General features: G+C 39.7%; 1 protein-coding gene across 1 annotated transcript in view; it reads right to left on the bottom strand.

Moving 5' to 3' along the window:
- phc2b (polyhomeotic homolog 2b) overlaps positions 1 to 25137 on the bottom strand; it is a 45744-nt gene that overhangs the window by 8945 nt on the left and 11662 nt on the right. Inside the window, exons 2-10 of the mRNA XM_082532469.1 lie at positions 20701 to 21061; positions 18475 to 18618; positions 18255 to 18332; positions 17762 to 17923; positions 16351 to 16473; positions 15791 to 16085; positions 7474 to 7778; positions 6227 to 6422; positions 936 to 1147 (exon numbers count right to left, since the gene is read on the bottom strand). Coding sequence (XP_082388595.1) covers positions 936 to 1147; positions 6227 to 6422; positions 7474 to 7778; positions 15791 to 16085; positions 16351 to 16473; positions 17762 to 17923; positions 18255 to 18332; positions 18475 to 18618; positions 20701 to 21003 — 1818 coding nt within the window. The 5' untranslated portion in view covers positions 21004 to 21061. The remainder of the gene's footprint in view (positions 1 to 935; positions 1148 to 6226; positions 6423 to 7473; positions 7779 to 15790; positions 16086 to 16350; positions 16474 to 17761; positions 17924 to 18254; positions 18333 to 18474; positions 18619 to 20700; positions 21062 to 25137) is intronic.

A 25137-nucleotide genomic window follows, 5' to 3' on the forward strand; every position in this document is an offset into this window, starting at 1 on the left:
TAGACTTGACATGTTCACGTCAATGTAGTCTGATTTTCAAGCATTGCATGTCGCACACATGAAGCTTGCATACAGTTAATTCTCCTGTCCATATGGCACATAAAGCAACTTGAATACCAGCGTATATAAAGTAACAGTTAACTGTTAACAATCAAGTTCTTTTACAGGACAGTGTTGGCATCATAAGAAATATATACTCAGTGTTTAATTTATTCTTCTTCTTTTTTTTCCCCCCTTTCTTTTTCTTTTTTTAAATTGACAGAACACTGAGGTGGAAAATGTAATCAGATTCATTTGAGTCATAAAATGAATAAAAAAATGTATTACTATAAAAGGAAAAATAATCCTCAGCTCTGTGTGTCATCACGTGTGTACGCATCTTCATAAATACTGCATTTTATTTATTTTCATGTGTGTTGATTAAAAATTGGAAATGTAATCTGCTTGTTTAGCCATGTGTGCATGTATATAGAGCATTTTCACAAAATGTCCAGTAGGAGGCAGAGAGGCCAAAGCCTAGAAATTAAAACTACACTTTTTTCCCCCCTAATGACTAATACAATTGAGAAGATACAAACATTAATATACAAGCACATGTTAAACTGTACAAACAATATGAGATAATAATGAACCAATTTCAAGGGAGATGACTACACAGATTAAGGAAGGATTTTAATGCCCTTGATTAAATGAACTGACTACAGAGCGCTGCTCATTACCTTCTTCCATCTGTATTCTTTCCCATTCACAGGGTCTCATCTCCCTGTAATTAACGAGTGAATCAAACAGAAGCTGTACGATGTCACTGCTAGCAGTAACAGAGGGTATGTGTTTGCCTGCTGACAGTTCCCTGCAGGCGTGTACACTGGAGACGGTGCTGGCTTTGGGTTGTTTATCATGTTTGTCTGCCAGTATTGCCGAGATTGAGCACTTACACACACGGGAAACGGCTCAGCTCCTTCCTGGATGACAAAGCCTTCGATGACATGTGTGAGGACCTGGGGCTTGACGATGGCCTGAGGTGGTTTGTTCTCTCCGTTTTGTGGCGTGCTGCCCGTCACGGTGGGCACCTCGCTCTCATTTCCTGAGGTCATGGCTGGAGGTGGGGTCCCCACTGCTGCACTCGGCCTCTTCGCTGTACCCCCACCTGATGGAGAGAAAAAACAAAAACAAAATGGGTCTATTTAATACAAAGGAGCACGTATCCATTGAGAAATGTTTCAGTTTGAATGAAATTAAAGCTTAAAAAGAAGTAGCTGATGATCGTTTCAGTCATTTAGAAAAGCAGAAAAGACAGATTACATTTTCAGATTTGAATGGTTAATGCTTCTACGATAAGCTGAATATTTTTTGGTTGTACATTGTTGGTTAAGCAAGACAAGTAGAGCTGGAGTCCTTTTCCTTTTGTTTGTTTTTCAATAGAAATGTCAGATTTTCATATAATCATAATTATATAAAATTTTATGTAATTATCCAATATACTACATTGGAAATATAAATATATTGGATTGTATACATATTTATACACATAAATATAAATACAGTGTGTTAGAGTAATATTGAAAAGGAAACCATAGAGTATTTGTTTAATAATTTTCTTAACAATGTACTTAAAATGAATCATTTTATTGTGATGCTACGTGTGCATGTGCTGCAGACAATGCTGAGATCATTACAAACAACACATTTGCAGACACTATGCTGGACATATTATGGCATTTGCTATAATTTCATGTTTAAAAACACATGAAACAAACAAAACTTCAGCTGTAAAACCAAGCATTTCATTCCCATTTTAATTTTGGGGAAATTTTATCAAGCATATTTAATAAAAGTAATCATGTCATCAAATCTGCATCACATTTAAGTGAAAATGTTCAACAGTAACCCATCTCAGTTTCTTACAATTTATTACACTCGCCATCCACTTTGGCGAATTCCATTAATGAACATCAATTTAACTGTTTAATGCAATCTTCCAATAACATTGATGCATCAGAACGGAGAACGAAGGTAATTAAAGTGACTTTAAACATGTCTGATCTACTGGATTTTCCCACACGACCAGCTTACGAAGGGTCTCCAAAAAGGAGAACGCATCGCGTGAGCAGCAGTTCTCTGGGCAGAAATCCCTTGTTGATGTCAGCAGTCAGAGAAGATTTACCAAAATAACCAGTCATTACAAACACAGTATGCCTTGAAGCAGATGAGTGACAGCAGCAGAAGACCCTGCCAAGTGCCACTCTTATCAGTTAAGAACTCAAGCCTGACCGATTTTGTTGGAATATCAGCCGCCGTAAGCCTTTTGTTACCACTATTGGCGTTTATAACAGCCAATAAATGAAAAGTAAATAAGACACAGGAGAAGAGCCCCAACCATGTTAACCACCAGAGGGCACTCTGCAACCTCCCCTGTTGGCAACAAGTTCAAAACATTACAAACAATCAGCTGATCAAAGCAGGGCATGAATGAAAAAAGAAATAACTATAAATAATAAATGTTAGGAAAAGCTGTCTGTGTGTCTGAAAGATAGAAAATAAAAAAACATATTGGAATATGGGATTTTTAAATCATCAAACATAGGCATCGGTATCCAAAGTCCAACAGTGGTCAAGCTCTACTTGAAACAGATGGACTACAGCAGCAAAAGACTACACCAGGTGCCACTTCTGTCAACTAGGAACAGGAAACTGAAGCAACACACTTAATGTGTTTACCAAAACTGGACAACAGAAGAGTGGAAAAAGGTTTCCTGGTCTGAGGAGTCTGGATTTCTGCTGTAACATTCAAATAGTAGAGCCAGAATTTTGCAAAAACAACATGAAAGCATCCTGGCTTGTTCAGCCTCCCCACTGCCAGGGACCATTCTTGTGATTTGGTGCTATATAAATGAATTGAAATTAATATTTCAGCCCCTTAGTACCAACTGAGCATCCTTTAATAATCACAGCCTACCAAAGTATTGCTGCTGACTAAATCCAAATCCCTTTATTACAACAGCATACGCATCTTCTGGGGGTCGTTTCCAGCAGGATAACACAAAGCTCCAAGCAAGTCAAACTGGTTTCTTAAACGTGACAATGAGTTCAGTGTACTCTTATAGCTTCCGCAGTCACCAGATCTCAGTCCAACAGAGCACCTTTTGGATGTGTTTAAATGGAAGATTCATCTGATTGAGGTGCAGCTGATAAATCTGCAAAACCTGTGATGCTGACATCGTTAACTGATCAAACTCTAAGGAATGTGTCAAGAATTATGTTGAATCTATGGCACAAAGAATTAGAGCAGCTGTAAAGACAAAAAGGTAGCAAGCTGTACCTAATAAAGTGGCCACTGAGTGTGTGATAACAATGGAGTTGACACCTCCGCGGTTTGCAGCAAGCAAACATAAACTTTGTTTTGTTTGTTATGTTTTATAGATAAATAAATTTATGAATAACGTAATTAGTTGCAGCCATAAATTTAAAGGCTAAACTTTTGAGAACACGAAGCCTATTATTATTATTATCATTAGTATTAGTAATTAGTAGTAGTAGTTGTTAGTAGTATTATTTGCAACATCGTAAATGTCTGTCTTCATATAACAGCACCGAGGACTAATGCGATTACATTTCGCAATCTCAAAGGTCAAATTACGGTCACTTTCAGGCAAATTAGCGCAGTTATATCCACCTGCTCATCTGCCGGCAGACCTAAACGATCCCGCACAGACCTCCTGTAATAGTGCACCAGTCAACATCAACGCAACCACCCCACATCTGTCGCTTGCACCGCCACAAAGACGCTTCGGCTTTTTGTGAAAACCCCCTCCAAAGCGAAAGTAAACACCGCTCCTCTGCGCTTTGTCACCCTAAAATCCGGCTGGATTGAATGAGAAAGCGTTTTCTTACCGCGCAACTTCCGCTCTGCTCAGTCAGAAAGCACGTGCGGTTTGCAGTTTGTTTTTGCTCCGACACGCCAGCCTGCCGCTGTTGTGCGCGACTTTAAGCTGCAGCGCCGCTTCAAGTAAATATCTCCCCGCCTCCCCGTTTCCTCCCACGTTAGTAGCTCTGATCCTCCTCACTCCGCCTGCTGCTGCACAACAACACAAACCAGCACAGAGCCTCCAGCTTCAACCTACTACAGGAAATATCTTCTTTTTGGCACAGACTTCAACCAGTCTCTCACTGAAAATGCAAGCAATCCTCAAATAACCCTGCCACAAAAGGCATGCTTTTCAGCAGGGCCGCAAAGAGGATTTTAGAGTTACACGGGCCATCCAAGTCCCCCAATATACACTCTACCCCCACACACAAAGAAATTCCCCAGAACACATATTGGAATCATCTCCACACTATTTAGACAGTTTGGTCCGCACTTAATTTAATGAATTACTTCATAGAAGCAAAACATGGTCTCAAAGCATTCCCCAAATGGGTGTCTAAATATCCTTTATCGCCCCTTTTCGATTAGTACCTACTCAGATCAGCTCGATACGGGGTACAACTCAACTCATTTTCTATTACAATCGAGTACCACCTAATGTGCTTGGGGTTATTATAGCAACGCAGCCAAGCATCCTGTGACTTAATTAGTATGTGACACGAACGCCACAACAAAGTGGTGGTTTTGATTTTCGTGAAGGAGACGCCCTCATAACTGATTGCGTGACGCCACTGACAAACCAATAGGTTGCGTGCAGTGTGCTGACATCCCCTCGAATCGTTTGGAACCCCAGCAGAGTAAGTACAAAAACAGTACCTGGTATTATCACTTAAGGTTGGTACTAATGGACAAGGAGCTTATGTGGAACTGTGCATCTCCACCCCACACATTCTAAGGCAATACTTCAGTCTCCTTTGTCAGAGACATACACTTTTTGAAAGTATGTGTTTTACTAAATGACTATGAACGAGACAATAAAGATTAGTGTGTAGGAAACGCATGACGATAGTGTCAAATTGCCCGTCATCAAAGAGAAGGTGCAAGACTTGAAAACTACCACAAAGAAAAAGACAGGTAGAAAAAAGGACCGGTAAACTTCCCATAAGTGAAAGAAACTAAATGAGATGTAAATCCCAGAGCTCCTGCCCAAAGTGAAAAGTGCCAGTGTGCCAGTGAATGGATGCAACCCCAATAAAATCAAAATGATAACTAGAAAAACATTCAATTAAAATAACAATTTTAAAGGTTAAGACTAAAGCAAACCCCAAGTGTCAGGGAAACATTTTAACCATTTATCAACTCAGGGTCATGGTGGGGCTGGAGTCCATCTTAGCAGTCATATGGCAAAAGTTGGTAGGCTACTATGAGGTTAACACAGAGACAGAAAGCCAGCTTGTATTTGTCATTTTGTTAAACTGCTATACTTCAGGTTAGCTGATACTTTAGGACTAAGGCCATAGTTAGTGGGATCTGGTATATTTGTGGTGTAAAAACTTTAGCACACTATACAAATGTAAACACATTTCGATGTCAACTGCTCCCTATTGGCCAGGTGAGTATTACACAACTCGACAGCAGACAGCATGTGCCAAAACAAGGCAGGAGCTTACAGAAGGAGCGGACATTATCAGAAGAGGTTACAATTGAGCACCTTGTTCTACCAGCTTTGATCTTGATTTTATTTGATTGTAAAATTGCTTATAATCTGAATTGTGTGTTAAATTATCTGTAGCATTTAACATTTACCACTGTGTGCCCTTTTCTGCTTACAATTATTAGAATATCCGTTTCCTTCTTGACGGTGTACCTCTTGAAAAAGATTTTTAATCTCAGTGGAACTTAGCAGAATTAAGGATATAATATAAACGTTTTAAAGTTTCTATTATCATTTTGATGTATCAGTTTACCCATAATGAAATCAACAAATGTCTATGTGATGGATGTATGCTGGAAAAGAGTGAAAAACTGGATTCATTATCATACCACCTTTGGCAGAAACCCCCTCTGATTCATAAGATGAGTGGTTAGGGTGAAGTCATGACCACAGATATGGAAAACAATAAGAAGAGCAGTGTGAATGAGCTGATAACACATGTTTTGATGTAAGAACAAAAATGTATCTTCCCTCATTATGCAAGTGAACAGATTAAAGACATCAGATGTGAGATGGCTGAATTGTCGAGGCGCAAATTTGTAGCTAACAGTTGTTTAACTCCTACTAGTAATGTCGTCCCAGAGGCAAGTACATAAATTATGTTCTTAATAAGACTTTCAGCTTAGAAAATCCCACTGAGTCTCTACCTTGCTGCTGAACAGCTGGTGTGGCTAAGTCAACCTTGGACTGCTCTACAGGCTTGGAGGGTTGGGATGGAGAAGCTGCAGGTTGCTGTTGCTGCTGTTGTGGTTGTTGCTGTTGCTGTGTGGATGGGGTCTGACATGTCTCTCTGACTACCAGTGAGGTCGGCTTATCTTTACTGTCCTGAAGTAGTCGGGAGGCCTGGAAAGTGCAGTAGAAACAAACAAAAAGTGTGAGAAGAAGACATCTGAGATAAAACAACAAACATCAGGGACTGAAAAATTGAAATCCATCAGCTTTGGAAAACATTACATGAGGGGGAAAATATAATACTGTGAAGATTCCTGTGTTTTGGGGGTTTTTTCCCTTTGTGTCTCTTAGAGAAGAAATGAAGACTGTGGAACTGCTGTAAAAGTAGTTTTTGTTTAGCTGGTTGCCACTGTCAAAATACCAAATTGCAGAACGTGTACCAGAACTCAAAATACTTTAAACACATTCATTACGCAATTTTGAAAAGGATAGCATTACTCTGAGAGAGATATTTTCCTGTGGTTTCATATCTACAGGTAGGACACAGGTGAAAAGTTCACTTTGGAGAATTGACTTCTTGAATTGACATTTTTCATATTAGAAAAGAAAGTCTCAAAAATTTGAACGCAAATAGCTTTGCACATCTAATCGTGATTTTACTTAAAACAGATGGGTTACATTCATTTCAAGGACATATTTTCACTCCTCAAAATAATCCTCATTTACATTTTGCTGAGATTTGGTGTAGCCCCTAGGTTCAGCTACCACATCCTCTCAGGTTAAAGTCAACTTTTTCAGATGAGCTAGCAGTCAGACATAGTTTAAACAGCAGGTAATTAAGTAAGATCACCATATTAGACACATTTGCTCACCTTGCCATTATAAAGATCCAAAAATGGGAAAAAATGTCTAAAACTGAGCATTTAGAGCAGTTTTAAGTCTGAGTTTGTGACTCACAGGGATTACGCACAGTCATTATTTAAAGTAATGACCACGTTTAATATGAGTGCCCACCACTGTCATTGCAAATAAACAAGAGACAATAAGGTAAAGCATAAGAAGCCTCCTTGAAAAATGATCTGTGGAGTTTTTGACCTGCTATAACCGTTTATTTATGGGTAGGCTGCCCATTTGTGTCAAACTTGCAGCATTTTCACAACCTAGAAAAATCCTGTCTTCAAGCTCTTTTGTGTGTGGCATTAATCTGCGTTTGTGTACGTACCGTTGGCTGGATTTGTAGGTTGATGGCAGTGAGCTGGACAGGCTGAGCTTTGGCATGGTTGAGGGAGGAGTGAAGGGCATGTGGGCTGATAGTGGAGTGGAAGATGGTAGCCTGCTGGCTCGGTGTAGAAGGCTGGTGAGGAGCAGGTTTGGGCAGCACGGGGACAGGATGCTGTGACGGCTGAACGGAGGCCGTCTGCAGCAGCTGGCCCGTCGTCCTTTGGGAACCTTGGCTCTGCTGAACCACAAACTGCTGCTGCTGCTTGTGTTGCTGAACCAGAGAATGCGGCTGAATCTGGGTGTATGCTGGAACGAGAACACAAACACTTATTTCTGAAAGTGATTTTATTTCAGCTATGATTATTTGGTAAAACTATTTGGTAAGAAAAAGAACTGTTCATAAATATCCTTACAAAGCAAGTCATTGTCATACAATGAGCATTCTTTATTTCATGCATGCTGACAACTGTCCAAACTCTTGATATCCGGAGAACTGCGCCTCAGGCTCATAAACATTGAAAAATGTAGACGTCTGCACAAAAGAGCTTGTTTTGCAGCGCCTTCACCTGTAAGTCCCTTGTTGACAGGATATAATATTAAGAGCTTGTTGAAAGGTGCATAGAGAGGCCCACTGTTGCAGTGTTGGCCAGACCATTACTCACAAATAGTTTTAAAATGGCTTGTCACCACCTGTCAGTGCTGCTGTGGGTAAAAGGACATCCTGAGCTCATAACTTGCCCCCAAGCCCAAGACACAGCACATCAATCTTGTATTGTGGGAGCATGTGCGAGTGGGAGAGTGTTCTTTGGAAGTAGCCTGAGGCTAGTCTAATATTAGAAATGCCTCAGGAAGAAACATGCAGAGCCAATTATCTATGACACCCTGTATAGAGTTAAGGATGAGTCAGTGGGTACCAGTATCTCACACACCTCCTTGATTTCTAAGAATTTTATCAACAAAGAAAAAAAAATCTGATTACTAAAAATCCCCCCCCAAAATGAAGAGTTATCCCTGAAAACTACTAAACAGCAGGTCCTGCTATATAAGCCATGTGAACCTAGAGGTGCATCTGGTTATGTTAATAAACATCACAGTAAATCCCAGAGTGGAAAACTGCCAAGTGCATCAGTGTTTGTCTTAGATCCCCCTCGGCCCCTCCCTCCGCCCCCCTGTTCTTTTCGCATTGTTTCGTGTGGGACAGGCTCCATCTGGTTTCCAAGTTTCCCTGTGAGGCAGTAACCACACTCTGTACCCTGCCGTGGAAAATATAGACATTTCTATCCAGCAGAGTTTGCATGTCATTAGTCCCTTTAATGGTACGAGGACCGCTGAGAAGAGTTTTCATTTTCACATGGTGAGACACAGTGGAACCCACTGACAGAAAATTTGGTTAGCTGTGGCGTCGGTGAAAACCTTCAGTTAATATTTATTATGTTAAGAGAAGGATAAATATAAGATGTGGATGGGTGGATAAAGCCAGCTAGATGCTAACCATTAAAGGGAATTTAAAAAAACAAACTTTAAAAAACAGACCGTGGAAAATTATATCCATCAACTCAACAACTATGCCCATGGGTGGGAAAAAGAAATGAGTGGAGACATGCTTTTTTTGTCAACTCAAGCATCACAGCCCCAAAGCCTTTCATTTAAAGCATATTTTTAATGTAAAGAGTCTGCGTGGTAGAAGAGAATAAAAACGTAAAGTTTTGTGTTGGTCATGGACACGGCAAACAAAAGTCCACTCATTCCCATTTTAGCAATCTTAATTTACTAAATAAAGTTTACTCAACTGTCTTCTTGTCTGAGACAGCCAAAATAAATAAGTGTAGAAAAGCAAAGTTAACAGTCTACAACAACTCTACAACAAGTCTCCCAAAAATATCTGATCAGGCCTCCTTTAAGGGTTCATAAAGTGTGAAAACTACAGATAAGCGGAGCACAAGAATAGATCATGAGAGTGTCCTAATCATTAATTGCCATTCAAGCCAGAGCTCTGAATCATGTCCAGTTTTTACAGCCTTCCTGCTGACAAAGACATTACACACTGCCGGCCAAAACCACCCCAAAGATGGTTAAGCCAAGGAGCCACACTGACGCGTTTCTTTAAGTTAAAACAGTAGCTTTTTAAAAACACACACCAAATGTGAAACAATTGAGACAAAGCTGAATGGGAATGGTTTGAGAGTTTAGGTTTTTTTTTTGATGGGTTATTATGCTGTGGTTTTGCTGGTCAGGCCTGTGTGAGGTCAAATTGGGCTGTATTCAGCACATGAGCTAAAATGAGTCTGACACCCCTGCTCTACATGATGATTGCGAGCATCAAATTCCATAGAAATCCATTTTTTTAAAGACACAAACCCTGTTTTAGTGCAGCCTTATGGTTGCACTAAAATAAAAATAAACCTACTGACTGTGGTGATTCTTAATCTCCTGGATAACATGAACATTTGTTCTGAACTCAAATATTTCTTCAAACTGGATTTTCTACAAAGTGGTAGAATGACGATGATGATAGACATGCTACATAAAATCATACTATGTGTAAATACCAAGTAAATGGACCAGAAAATGAGATTGTTTTGAATTGATTTTAACATCGGACATCTTCCCACAGCAGAAACATGAGTTTGTATGAGCACTGTGGTGTAACATCCACTGATGTTACAAAATAGTGTAATAATTTTAAGACAGCTCTGGCTGTGAAGTCAACCTACTACCTCCAAACACCACAAGTTGTCAAGAAAAGCAAGTTTGTTGCTGCATCTGCTATTTTACAATGTTCATCCAAAGTTATGAGGGAGCCACAGTCTGCTGTTCTTAGTCTTGAATGTAGCAAGAAGGCGGCTACTCAAAGTTAGTGCTTGTTGTTGTTGAGTTCAACTGATCGTTGGGTATTGGAGACTGAGTATAATTCTGTCATTACAAACTGACCATCTTAAGATATAAAACAGTCAGGAAAGGACCAATTACAGTAGCAGAGCCTGCTACATGTATGTCTGTCTTTAACTTGTTGGTTGCCATATTCAATAGTTAACAAATGGTGTGCACATTTACCTATTTTATTAATGATTATTCTATTGTAATGTGATCAAAGAACAAACGGCAGCAGAAAGCTCCCTTGCGGCAGTTAAACTGCGTCAAACTTGCAGTATCAAGAGACTCTCAGCCTTCTGTAAGGGAGGAGGAGGGGGATTTCTGAATCAGTACACACCAGATACAATCAGCCCCTTCGCATGAATCCTGACATCTTTCTCAAGCCTCTAATGAGTAACAGAAAGAGGTCTTGAAAGAAGAGGAAGATTTGGAAATTCGTTTAAATGTTATTCCCCCTCAAGGTCTTAAGATTAAGGACTGGAATTACTCAGGCACCCCACACCAATATATACATACAAATCATATAGTCTACAGTATGCGGAAACCAACTCCCTCCGCCCCCAACGTTGTGAATGTTTGTAGAGTTCTTACTCTGTGTATTGCCGTGCAATGTCCTGAAATTGAGGACAGTATGCATTCCTTCCAGCTTTTGCAGCACCAGGCCCTGGAAAACCCCAGAGTTTCCACATTTTCACTGACTCCTGCTTTGGCTTACCATCTTGAAAAATATTGACCAACAACACCACAGCAACAGTAGACCTTGAGTCACCTTTCCTAATTTTAATACAATTCCAAATAAGGATTGAAGATTGTTTATCAAGGAAAATTAGCTCCATGAATCCGGTTCTCAAATGGCTTCAAAACTTACAGTACAGTAAAGGTTTTATACATAAGTACACCTTAAAAAAAGAAAAAGAAAAAAGTTTTCATCTTTCCAGTTTTTTAGTGCTGATGGGGTTTCCCTGCTGTGGTTTTATAGTGTGGTGCCGGCTCTTTGTTGCTGAGAGAAGGTGATGACAGACATACACTTGCTGCATCAAGCCAGACGGCCTAACATTTGCTTCCTCCTCAATTCCCATGAATGTGAATCTGACAAACTCTCAGCGTAACCACAATTAATCAATTTGTTCTGTGCTGAGTTCGATTTAACACAGATTTGGTAGAAATGAGACACGTCAGGTGTTTGTTTTTTCTTAAGATTCTATTTGTGGCGATAACAAGGGCACACGAATAGGAGTCTTTTGATGGGAGGTGCACGTCCGTTTTGTTAAATGAATTATAGAGTAATACAATATATACTTTGTGACTATAATTGGCACAAATGAGCTGACACTTTTGTGAGTGGATCTATTCCAACTGCATCTTTTAGTCTTTGTCACACATGAAACTCTTTTCCGGCCTGCTGCAGGTTCTGGTTGGAGTGGCCCTCCAGAGCAGGAAGAGGACTCAAAACCTGGAGTTTGTCTGACTGTGAGATACAGCTGACAGGTGGACTACCTCCACAAGAGCAAAATGGGTGAAAGGCCGGAATGAAGACCATAGAGGACCAGAGCAAGCTGCTAAGCTTGTGTAACCTAAAGTTTATGTTTGGGTAATACATACTAACACATGCTGCGCACACCAACCATTTAACTGCATCTATTATCTCTTTCTTTTTCCACTTTGGGAGGCTGTAAGGCATCCTTCACATGAATTATTAACCCTACTTATTAGGGCTGAGCCATATTATACCGTTCACGGTAATACCGGTATAATGTTGGGCAACGATAAGAAAATGAAATATCGCGATAGAATATGGGTCAAACGCGCATGTGCAGTGCCTTTGTTTTCATACGCATATGGCGGCGACGGCGAATGAGAAGGGCGAAAGCGGATCGTTGAATGAAACGGATGAACCAGAATTGGTTTGTAAAAAATGCTGCAACTTCAGTGGTGTGGAACTGGGTTAGCTTTCGTCTGTCAGATACACAACAAAGCACTATTTTTGGTAGTGGGCCGTCGTTTTTTGGAAAATACGGCACACTTAAAATCAATCCTTTGATTTTTCTGGAAATCGACAGTGCCCCTTATAATCCTGTGAGCCTTATGTATGAATTCTGGTTGTGTTTACTGACTTCGAAACGACTTTATGTGGTACACGGCGCTCGAAAATCTGTCAAATGTTTTAGTACGACTTTGCTAAGCTACGAACCCGCACCGCTTGATGGATTGTCGGAGCATTACGGCAATCGTAGTCAGGAGCCTCGCGGAGTGATACGTACTGCGCTTCAACATAACATTACCGTATTGTGTGTGTATAACCTCTTTTTAAGTTTTGTGTATATTATACATGGTTATGCTGAGGATATGTCGGCCAGTTTCCACTGGAAATGCCTTTTGGTTAAACTGTCAGCAAGGAATTTGCATTTGCACTGTTACATTTTTATATAACTTTAACGCACATAAAAAAAAACTAAAAAAAAAAAAAAAACAGCTGCTTGTTTAAGTGAAAATACATTGATTTTTTTTTGCACTAATAAAGTTGTGGAGTTGTAAAGTATTTTGTCTAGTGTCAAGTATATCGTTATCACAAATTTTCAAATGTATATCGTGATAAATATTTTTGGTCATATTACCCTGCTCTACTACTTATGAATCCATTTATCAATCTGAAATTATGATGGATATTTTTCACCACTTGTTTGGCCGGGAGTGTCCTGTTTAAAACAAAAATCACTGCAAATATGCAATATTGTATGTACTGTATTCTTTTTTGAAATATAAAAAAATAATTAAAGCAAGGTTATTGATGTAATTATTCCTTTTACTTGTGCAAAAACCATAATTACCATATTACACTTCTAAACACTTCTAAAGTCTGCAAGCCTCCTGCATAAATTCACCACCCATTTTGTTAGGTGAATTTAGGCTAAACGTCTAATATCAGTCAATGTCTGTGTAGTAACTAGCAACAAAGTTAGTAACATTGCAACATTATAGGTGGTTCATTTGCCAAGTGAAACTATTAATAATTGATATCATGAATGTGGACTGTGCAAAACCACTAGCTGAGTTCATATCTAAATTTTCCTGGTGCATAATAGCAATGAGCTACTTTTGAAATGCAACAGTTAAGTGTCATAATTTTATTAAGACTAAAATCACTAAAATTGCTGATCAATTACATAAAATGCTAAGTAGCAATTACCTCTACAATCTTTCATGAACCAAAACCATCCTCAGGGGGTGAAATTACCCACCAACAACATGGAGCAAAATCTCTGGTTTCCTGCAGCTAAAAATAATGGCTGCTCCCTTCTATTACCAATTTTACCCTCTAAAGCAAAGTGCATCTTGACCCAGCCACAGTCAAGTTGAATCCAAGCTTTTATCCTAATCCGAATCCCATCAGCCAGCCACGCTGCCTCTTCTCTTCCTGATCCACAGAGTAATAACTCCCCAGCATCTCATGTGCACACCTGTCCCTCGTGGGCTGCTGCTATGGCAACCCATGGTAATTTTTTCCCCCCAGACAGCATGCTGCCAGATTTTCAGCTTCCATCCTCCCTTTCATTTTATGCGAATCTATTACTGAAACAAAGCAAGACACAGTTGTGCACCGACGTGCACAGATAATCCCCACCTCCCCCTCTCTTCACAAACACACAAGCCCAAGTGCGCACACACACACAGACACACACACACACACACAACACCAACCATAAATGTAAAGAGTGTTACAGCCATGCAGTCATACAGACATAAATATGGCACATGCACAGACAGACAAATTATTTCGCAAGATGTGATTTCCTATGAGGACCCTCTTTAAAATGCATCTAAAGGTTACTTATCATGCAAACAAATGGGACTTAATTTGACGTAATCAGCTTGTGCTGCTAGAACATTCACAACCATTCACACTAAAAAGGGGAGAAAAAAACATTAAAAAAAAAACAGCTGCTGACTTTCAATTACACAATAAGTGGTTTAAAAACACTCTTGCATGGCAGTGTGCCTTTCACAGCTTCTAATTCACAAAGCAGCTAGACTGTTCCAGACACAAAACCAACACGCTGTCTCTAATAGAGCTGGTTTCACCCATTTAGTGAGTGAATGGATTTGTGAAGCAGGCCCCGACAAGTCATGGCAACAGCCAAGAAAAAGCTTTCAAACGTCCATGTGTGAAATGTCTTTTCATCTAATCTCACTATAAACACTAGAGCACAGCTCTGTATATGTATATAAGACAGCTGTCACAAAGCCAAAATCTTTCTTGAGGTTTGAAATGTACATCTGATACATAACAGAAGCATGCAGCCGCCGGCAAACAGTTTGTCAGTTTCCTTTTTCTGTCCACAAAAATGAAACTATAACTTCGCTGCAGTTTTAGAGCTTACATGCTCTGTGGACCACATGTTTTCAGAGGAAAACATTGGTGCATTCAGAACACATAGCATGAGCAGCACAAGAAGTTTTATCTAAGATGTGCTCAGAAACAGCATTTAAAATACACTAAGATTAAAGATTTTACTGGCTATAAGACAATTTGATTGAAGAAACACAGAAGAGGAAACTCAGTGGAGACACTAGGATTCATGCTCTTGTGACCACCAATTTCTGCTCTGCATAATTTCATGGCAATCCAGTCGAGCTGCTGATATAATTTAGTCAGAATCAAAGCAGTGACCTGACAAACATTGGTTTATAAGACTGCTTTTAAGTTGCTACAATACATGATTAGGGACATTAAAATGTAATCTGTCATGCTACAGTGTTGCTTGCACATGTTGGTTAGATTGTCTAGAGTGTATGGCAGTGTCACCACTGCCTTTAGAAGAGAGTTTAATGCCAGATGCCCTCCCTGACATAGCCCTCCTTCTCCTGGCCTTGAACTTCCACATGTTAAATGTGTTTTAACAACTACACTGTGGCGCCACAAGTTTTAACTTGTATTAAGTGGACCCAGACAAAACTCCACACAGTAGGGCCCTGTCAAGGTTTCAACCCAGGACACTCTTGCTGTGAGGAAATGGTGCCATCAATTGAACCACAATGCTGCCATTTAATACCAACACTCATATTCAACAAGACCTAGTAAGCACATCTTGATATCTTACACAGAGTTTATTGCTGTTTTTTAAGACTTTGTGTTGCAAACAATTTGGCAAGCGCACAAAGCATTAGGTTTTAAACACATTAAGGCTGCATGTATCAATAAATATTGGTTGAGCTGCAGACAATTTTCTTGATTAAAAAGAGTGACAGCAGTAAGTAAAACAAGAAAAGTATTACTTCCTGTACTTTTAAAGATCAAACAAAACAACCTGTTAACCAACCATTTGTTTTGGGTTTGTTATTTGCATCACTAATATCCATCATTATTATTTTTTTCTCTCACTTGTGTGAGAGACATTTCTTTAATGGATGGGATTTAATGTTGTGGATATGCAAACTTCTCTTACCTGGAGCAAGCAGAGGCTGAGCATTCACAGCGGTGACACTGCGGCTCATGTTTATAGCTCGGACTTCTGTGACTGCTGCACTGTCCCCCTTCTTCCCTCCTTCAGAGGGACTGTCTAAGGAGCTGGTCTTCCCCCCTGCTGAGGCCTGGGTACCTTGACTTGGGTTTTTGATCAGTGACGCAGGCTGGATAGGCACAGGGGCCTGCTTCAGACTGAGAGCCTGTGGCATCTGAGTCTGAGAGGAGGATGTTGTCGCCCCCTGCTGGCCACGGATGGCCAGATTCTGTACCTGATTCTTAAATACAAAAAGAGAGACAAGATTCACAAATGGCTCAAGCTGTGGATTTTTTGACTATGTTCATAAGAATTTTATTTGTAAAATGCTGGAAATTCATTTAAAGCTTGTAAGTTTAATATTTATTTTTATGGATTACTGCTTTGCTACATATGTGTAAAATGTATAAAGTTATATTTACGAGAGGGAGCTGGAAAAGATGTTAAGACGAGATAAAAGACTGCTCTTGTATTATTAGTGATAATATAGGTTCCACCAATATTACCTGTGAGGAGGCCTGCGTAGAGCTGTCTGACTGCACAGCCGTCACAGTGGCAGCTGGGGTAAAGATGAGCTGTGGGGACAGAGGAACAGCACGACCCAGGCTCCTCGCCACCTGTACCTGGGCCTGGAAAGTATGGCACACATTAAAAAAAGGGGGAACTAACATAGGAGAAGCAAACTGTAAACTAAAATTACTCTCCTGTGTCATTACTGATCATATTCCCCCACCAACTAGTGAAACTGCAATTTTAATGATGACAAAGACTTATATCACCAAATCAGTATCTAACTACCTGTGAAAACTGGCTCAGTACCCAGGGCATGGTGTTGAATAATGGCCATAACCATTTTGACCTGATGAAAGCCAGAGGCCAAACATGCACCTATGAAATAGGTGTAGGTAAAGCTGTGCCAGAAGCATCCATTCTGCTTTAGAAAATATGACTCAGTACCTTGGACATGACACTGAATAAGGGCCACAGGCTCCCAATAAATGTTAAAACACACTATTTACAAAAGTATTTACAAAAACTTAACAAGACAGAAGATTATTTAATCATGGGGTGCTGCATGTGTATATTCAGTTAGTTTTTAACCTCGGGTGTATGATAAGACAAAACAGGAAACTAAAGAAAATATTTTGGGACACTGATACGAGTAAATGTAGCACCAGGAAACTGTACTCGAAATAAAGTCCATGACTAAACTGACATGCAGTTTGCTTCCTGCCGCAATCATCACAGACATCTGATAACGTTGTGTTTTTGCTCGTAATAAGCAGGTTGTTCTACCACCTCATTGCCAGTTTCAGTTTGCCATCAGTTGTACAATCTGGAAACTCCAACTGACAAGCACTCAAAACCAGCTATACCCAAAATAACCAATTTCTATTCCTTCAACAAGAGAAAGAGAGAACACACACACACACACACACAAACCAAAAAATGTTTTCTGAGCATTCACGTTAAAGACATCGACTTCCATGTTTGCAAAGAGCTCTCTGTAGGCAAACGCATTATCCTGACCACCTACTCTACTGCAAGATGACAACAAAACACGTCATTTACAGTGGAATTGCTTACAAACACAATATGTATTTTGTATATTTTATTTATTTATGTATGTAATGTTCTATACATGTGCAATAACGCCTTCATTTATTCTTTTTTAACTCAGCCCTGTTTTTATTGCGAGTTTCTCTCTGTGCATGCAAATTTGTTCAGTAATGCATCTGTGATGTATTGACTGCATGACAATAAAGAAATCTGAATGGCATAAACACATACACAGGGCCTCCAAAGAACAGAGTTGTGCCTATTTAAATCAAGCAATACGAGTGTGCTAGTGTTTATGCATAAAGTGGAGGATCATGTAAATGTGCCTGTGGCCATTTCTTTTCTTTGTAGTCTTACCATCTGTGCACGCAGGTACATCTGTGCTTGGGTGGGTGTAAGAGTGGGGCTCGATGGGCTGCCCAGCAGAACAGCCTGCTGGGAAATAGTGGTGGGGGTTGAGCTAATATTCTGAGCTCGGCTGATCAGCTGAGCTGCCGCTGGAGACGTGGTCAGGTTGATCTATGGGGAGAGATAATCAGGATTATTAGGTTATACGTACAAATCCTGAATAGATGTGGGGAGTTCTGAGACAAAAGCATCATATCCCCAACTATTAAATTCGACAGCATCAAATTCAATAGTTAAAATGTGTTCATTCTGCTAATATTTCTTACAGCTAAATACGTACAAAATCAAAAAGAAACTTGAATCTTTTTAAAGGTAAAACAGAAGGAGCAACCAAGCTGCTAGCATCCTGCTGCTAAAAATCAACTTGGCTCGATGATAATCCAACTGGACAAAGATAACTTAAAGAGGCTTTTAGGAAGGCAGCACTCCAAACTGCACTTACCGTAGCCTGAGTAGATCCTGTTTGCTGAGATGAAGTGCCATTTTGTGAAGAGCTTTGCCGGCCAGCCGCGATACTGGCCTATCACAAAGGTAGAGAGAGGAAGAAGGACAGGGTGAGTGATGCACAATTTCTGAAACATGTCTTGCAGCAGGTCAACAATAACTGCAATCATCATCTCTAAACTGAGAGAATGAATTATTTGTGATGCCTGCTTGCTGACCTGCTGTACAGCAGCCAGGCTGAGGCTGTGCTGCTGCTGGAGGGCTGCAGTTTGCAGCATCAGATGCTGCTGCTGAGCTGCATACATCTGCTGCAAGTACTGTGCTGCTGTGTTGGGCTGTCTATGCAATGCCTGCTGGAATACCTGCAAATAAAAACAGGTGCAAAAAAAATGGCCAGTTTAAAAAAGACATTTGATTTTTACATCTGAACTAAACTTTCATAAAATCCAAAGAATCACAAATTCAGTCACCTCGAAACAACATCAATTCTTCATGATATGTCAACAAAGCAAACCAAAGCCTCTGTGCCTCTACCATGTGGGTAATCTCAGTACAAATTTTTACATGATAAATAAAAAGAAAAGAAAATGGGTTTTATAATTGTATTTCTATAGCAATGCCATGTGTTTACATTATCTAATGGCACAGCAAGTAGACAAGCCCAGATATATCTGACAGCCACAGCCATGTGTCCGCCTACAGTGATGATTTGTTAAAAGGGAGCTACTTCATCATCCTCCAACATAACAATGCTTTCCAAAATATGCAAGAAAACCGCCCCTGCTGAACATGGAAAAGGCAAACCTGTTTCACCAAAAACACACCCTAAGTATAACCATGCAGCTTCAGTTCTATTGTGTGACAATGTTGTGCAGGTTTCTGAAGAGTTACAAGGTTACTTTAGTTATTGCGCAAGTATTAAACACTTATTTTAGACTTACTTAAAATTTCCTTGGAAAACAATACCTGTGTGACTTGTTGCACCATAATGCTGCTATTGCTGGCACCACTTCATTCACAAATAAAACGCTTTCTGTATTTCCAGAAATATTGTTGCAAATTTCATTGAAATATTGTGATATAATCTGAGGTTGTATCACCCACCTCCACACTCTCCACATTCTTCTATTATACAACCGCTTAAAGCCACCAACATCACACCTATACTAAAAACAGTTCTGTTCTTTGTACAGCCTTACCTGTGGTTTTTTGAAATGATTTGCTCTTTTACAAACATACAGCGGTGCTAGAACCATGCCAAAGGCATACAAAAAAAAAAAGCAGGCAACCCAAAAACTCTGATACCAGTAACAGTTGCTAATACATCCCCATATTTAATGCAGTTTTATTTACTAGGATCTTTGCTCATGCAGATTATCTGGTGGGAAAAATGAAAAGAAAATTGTGTGATAACAGTAAACAACATCAAGAAATGTCAGTTTGATTGCATGGTTATTATGAATTTAACATTTTACAAACTTTACAAAGTTTTAGATTTATAATTATTTTATCACTTGAGCTTATAAATCTTGTCCTGATTGTATTTCAAAATGCTTTACAGACCAAACTGCTGATTTTTCTTCATTAAGCAATAGTCATTAGTATGCAATATCTTTATCGAATCCTAAATGTGGTACAATCAAAATGTGTTGAATCTGAACTGATTGCATCACTGCCTATTTAACAGACTAATCGGGAGACAGAAGTCAGGGTTTCAAAACCTCCAATTACTGCAAACACACAAACAATTCTTTTTCCCTAAATGTGGGACAGAAAGGTTTCACACTGTGCCAGACACAACTCTAAGAAAGTTAAACCCCTACTACTGGGAAACCACCTCTCCAAGTGCCCTATGCCATGTTTCCAAGGATTTTGACCTGCAGTCAACAGTGTCACAGAAGCATCCGGACCCACAACGTGTCGCTGACGGGCACAAGTAGCAAAGATGAAATACATGCATGAACTGATTTCCAGCAGTCCTTTATGCTCACAGTGCTGCTCAGTGACAATAGTGATTGCCTTGTGATTGTCAGCATGCTGAGGGGGTGAAAAGAAGGACTCAATCTAACAAAAACCCTGCTGTCAAACCATCAGCACTCAAAGTTGAGTGGACCCAATTCTGAGGGAGGCTAAGCCTGTGTAGAGGCTTACCCCGAGGGCAAGAGGTCAAAAGCACTAAAGCACAGAAAACATTCTTTCCTGTCTCCAAATTGGAGACATGCTCCAACATTACCACATATTTGAGATCCTTTACTGGGAAGACAAATTCCCTTTTTCATCAATTCCCTTTGTAAAAAACGATGCTACATCAAAAACAATTTTAGAAGCTTGTATGTCACTTTTAAACACCAACAGAGGGCAGTAGAGCAAAGAGTGTCAGGATGTTACACAGAATACCTCAACTTAAGCTCTCAGCAGATTTATTACAGAACCAAAACACTCACCTGTACTGTACGGTCAGGTATTCCACTGTAAACCGATATCTGAGGCACTGCCGGTCTTCCAGCTGTAGTACTACTGCTGGAAGTACTGCTAGTGTTAGTACTACTACTACTACTACTGCTGCTGCTACTACTATTACTAATGCTAGTGGAAGTAGTAGAACTAGTAGTAGTTGTAGTAGTATTAGAGGTACTATTACTGCTGACAGCAGTGGTGCTGGAGGAAATGGTGGTGGACGTGGTGGTGGCTGCGGTGGTCCCGGTACTGCTGGCAGTGGAAGCAGGGGCCCCTGGCTCACTCTCCATGGTGCCCTCTGCTCTTTTCACCTTTGACCCCCGGCTCTTCTGAATGGCTCTCCTGTGCCTTCAAGAAAGAAGCAAAAAACCTGATGAATGTATGGAAGCTTGTTTCTGCCACTGATACAGAAGTTGGAATTAGTAATTTTTTTAGACAACCAACTCAATAATTATTAACCCAGAGTTTTGGCTCATGGATTGCAAAAATGCTTTAGGTTTCTATGTTTACATACAACTGAATCGAGACAAAGTAGTCGAAACAAGATGCACCTGAACATGGTTGTCAATAAACCATTCAACACCAGGTAAATGTAAGACCAGTGACACATCTACCGCATCAAAGTTATACCCAAACTGTTTTAGTCTTATGTTGCACTATAAGTCAAGGGCAACAAAATTAATTTTACCACGGTTGGTCACATCCAAGGCCATATACAGTTTACGGCTTATTATGGTTACATATACCAGATATTCTTAACAACAACTTGTCCAAAGATCCCTAACTATGTCACATCATTTAGTCAAGCACAAATATCTCAAGGTAAAATAATCAATCTAAAAATTCTTAAAAGCATGAACCTGAAAACTCAGTACATGTGGGGAATTTCAAAGAAAAAAAGTCAAACTTAAAGATCTTTGAAAATTTTAAACTAAATGAACTCCACAGGGTTCTAGGATGAAAAAGGAGATTCACATGAAAACTTACAAATGACTAAGAAGTTTTTCAAAGACTAAACTGATTGGCAGGCTGGATTAAAACTTGCAAAGGACTGGATTGAACCCCTACGTCTTCAGTATGACACATGTGCCACAATCCCTTTAAAGTATGAAAAATAAGTAAGTACTAATTAGTGCATCACCCTGCCACCAAAACAAAAGGCAAATTAGACTCATAAATGATCAAAGGGCCCAAAAAAGGAACTCAAATTAAGTAAAATCTCTTCTGAATAAAAACTCTGAACTCTGGTTATGAAGATTTCACCAGGTCCAGGTTTTGTGGATTTTATATTAATGTAAAGAAAAATTATCTCAAAGTCTCAGCTTGCTCAAATTAGTACTTGACTTCAAAAAACATTTACTACATAACTATAAAATCACTGTTTTACTTATAACTTTTACAGTTGAAACTAATCTTTATCACACCTATCCATCTTCTGCTCCTGATCAGGGTCTAAACCAATACCTTTAGACCTCCCTCTCCCCTGCTACCTCCAGCTCTTGTGATACACTGAGCCATTCCCATGGCTCAAAACACCTCACCCAGGAGGAGTCCAGAAAACACACCAGTCAGATGCCTGAATCACCTTGCATGAAAGCGTAGTCGTTTTACTTCGAGCCCCTACCAAATTATTATGCTTTGAAAGAAACTCTTCTGCCATTTTGGTATCTGTGATTTTATTTTTTCAGACAAGACTCAGAGCTCATGTCCATAGGTGAGGTTAGGAATGCAGATCGACCAGTGAATTACCAGTTTCACTTTTTCCCCCCCAGCTCAGTGAGCATTTCAGTGCTCAGTTTATCCTTCGCACCCAGCTGCAAACCAGCCCAGTGTAAACTGTAGGTCACTGCAATCTTTTACTACAGCAACTACCTGAATAATCTCTCACTGCAGAAACCATGAAAGAGATCACGTCGAACTCTGCAGCCAATCATTAACTTTTTTTTTACCCTGACTTAATTTGACACCCACATCCCTGTTGCCATGACTGTCCAGCCCCCACTTTGACAAACTACACAAAATATACATATATGTTCTGATACTAAGCATTCTCTCTCATACAAAACAAGACATACCATCTTTTTGGGGAGCCGCTTTCATTTTGTTGCTGCTGGGTTATGTAAGAGCCCCTATGCAATTCTCTTTATTAAGTTTCAAACAGTTTATACTCCCTTTGCTTTTACTGTTCAAAGAAGGGAGTTTTCATCTCATTGTTTACTTTGTATTTATGTATTCAATAAACTGAGCCAAGCTAAAGTTATATAAAGTACAAGTTACAAAACAAACATAAGGATATCTCTTGTCATTTTGCTTAAGTCACACCTCTGCTGTCTGTTCTCAAAGACGGATATGCTGTCCGACTGCACGAAATGAATATGCAGGATACAAACACGAGCTGGAAAATAAATGATACCTCTGTTTTCATGTAAAAATACACATAAAAATTGTATTTCAGGAATCCAGTGAACTCCACTGAATTTAGCATAAATATAAGGGGTAAGCAGACACTACAAGCCTAAATTAAGTCAACACTCAGTCCAAGAGTGTTGAGTGAATAAGATTTTAAAAAATAAAATAAAAAAATGAATCCATTCCATTCAGTCAGTCACAAGAATAAGGAGGAATGATTTAGGGTCCTTCCATAAAAGCCTTTTTAGGTTTGGTCCCTTGGTGCTTTGCTATCCATTAGCGCAGAACGAAAAAGGTTCAGAGCTCTCCGGGTAGACAAGGTGGAGAAGATTTCAGCATGGCAGCTGATAAAAAGTGAAGATGATGGAAGGAGATCAAGCATCCTTCCTTGGTGGAAAATAAGCAATCTTTGGAAAAAGTCAAAGATTCTTTTGTTTAAACAAAGTCCAGCAGTTAATTTAAAAAAAAAAGAAAAGAAAAAGAAGTTAAAAAAAAAAAAAAAGCTCTCAGAATCTTAATGAGTTCAGATTCTTTTCTTGCTCTGACTAGTGTCAAGAATGGGATTAATGAGCATGTTTGATGGGGGGATCAGAAAGAATAACAATCACTGTATGAGTTAGAAAAGGGGGGAAAAGGGAGGAATTTATAGCCTTCAGGTTATACAGGTTCACATTAAGTCACCGCAGCTACAAGGAAAAAGGAGCAAGTGAGAGGTGAAGGTTGAGTGAACAGGTTCAGGATTTTAAATGGGCAGGAGTGGGACGAGTGTGTAATGGAAGTAATTAAATAAGGAGCAATGCTGCCGCCATGCTGCAATTCTTAAGCCATTTCCTCCACATACTCATTCTTTTGAGCAGATTAGGAGCCAAAGCAAAGCTCTACAGCCCATTTAGGCTACAAAGGAGACTTGGAAACAATCTGCCATCTCACTAAACCACATGCTATTCCTTAAAATGGCAAACGCAGAACAGCTCACAAAAGGTTACAAAATATTTGAGCAAACCAGTGAGTGAGTTAAAAGACATTTTTTTAACATCTGTTTAAACAGCTTAAATGCTTTAATTGAAACCTTAGGTTGCATAACAAGAAAGGCAGCAACCAGTCAAATTAGGGCAGTACAAGCATCAATTAAAAATGCTTTTACATATTAACCTGATATATCTAACACCATTAAAGCAAAGAACTAGATCCTAATTTAAACTGGATGAAAAATGGAAAAATGTAAAAAACATATTCCAAGACCTTCTAAATTAAAAAGACCCTTATTTTCCATTCAGCGGTGCCAGTCACTGATTGAAAACTTGATGTTTTCATATTTGTGGCTGAAAAACTGAAATGCAGTCAGGCAGTGCTGGGTCCAGGTTGTAAACAAAGCACCACTGCTGCCAAAGCCTGCTTGTCTGTATGCCATCATTAGCCTACATCCCACAGTGTGCTTCATATTGCCTCCCCATGTGGGGAGAGGGGAGGGAATCCCCTCTGGTAATGATCCCTGCAACCCATGTCCCTCTGAGAGGAGTCACCCATCAATCAGTAAACAGTGCCATGTAGATCACCCCTTGCTCAGCCCCATCCAAGTACCACTTTTACATTGTTACATCCACAAATCTGGCTTTGAATTGGGTTTCATGGAGGACGACCCCTTGCACCCATGAAAAGTGCTATTCAGCTTTTTTAAGACAACATCAAAGCAGCACCAGCAGCATGAAACACAGTGCAAAGAGCCAGTCAATGCCATAACAATGTAATTTAAGTGCTGTTGGAGCATATTGATCCCCTCATGCTAGCATTACAAGACCACAAGAACTGACAGTCAGCTTTGCGTGTGATCCATTTCGCATATCCAGCAGGACGATGAGAGCTGTTAAGAGACTGTCAGACAGACTGGCTGTCTCTACAGAGCTTACATCACAGTAAGGAAGTGCAGAAACCTCCATCAGTGCCCATACAACTCTGATGACCCACATTAAAAATACTATGAGAATGCATTTGTCAGCTCCACTAATCGATTGATG

The sequence above is a fragment of the Aulonocara stuartgranti genome (assembly GCF_965226115.1).
Source record: "Aulonocara stuartgranti genome assembly, chromosome: 5".
Lineage (NCBI taxonomy): Eukaryota > Metazoa > Chordata > Actinopteri > Cichliformes > Cichlidae > Aulonocara > Aulonocara stuartgranti.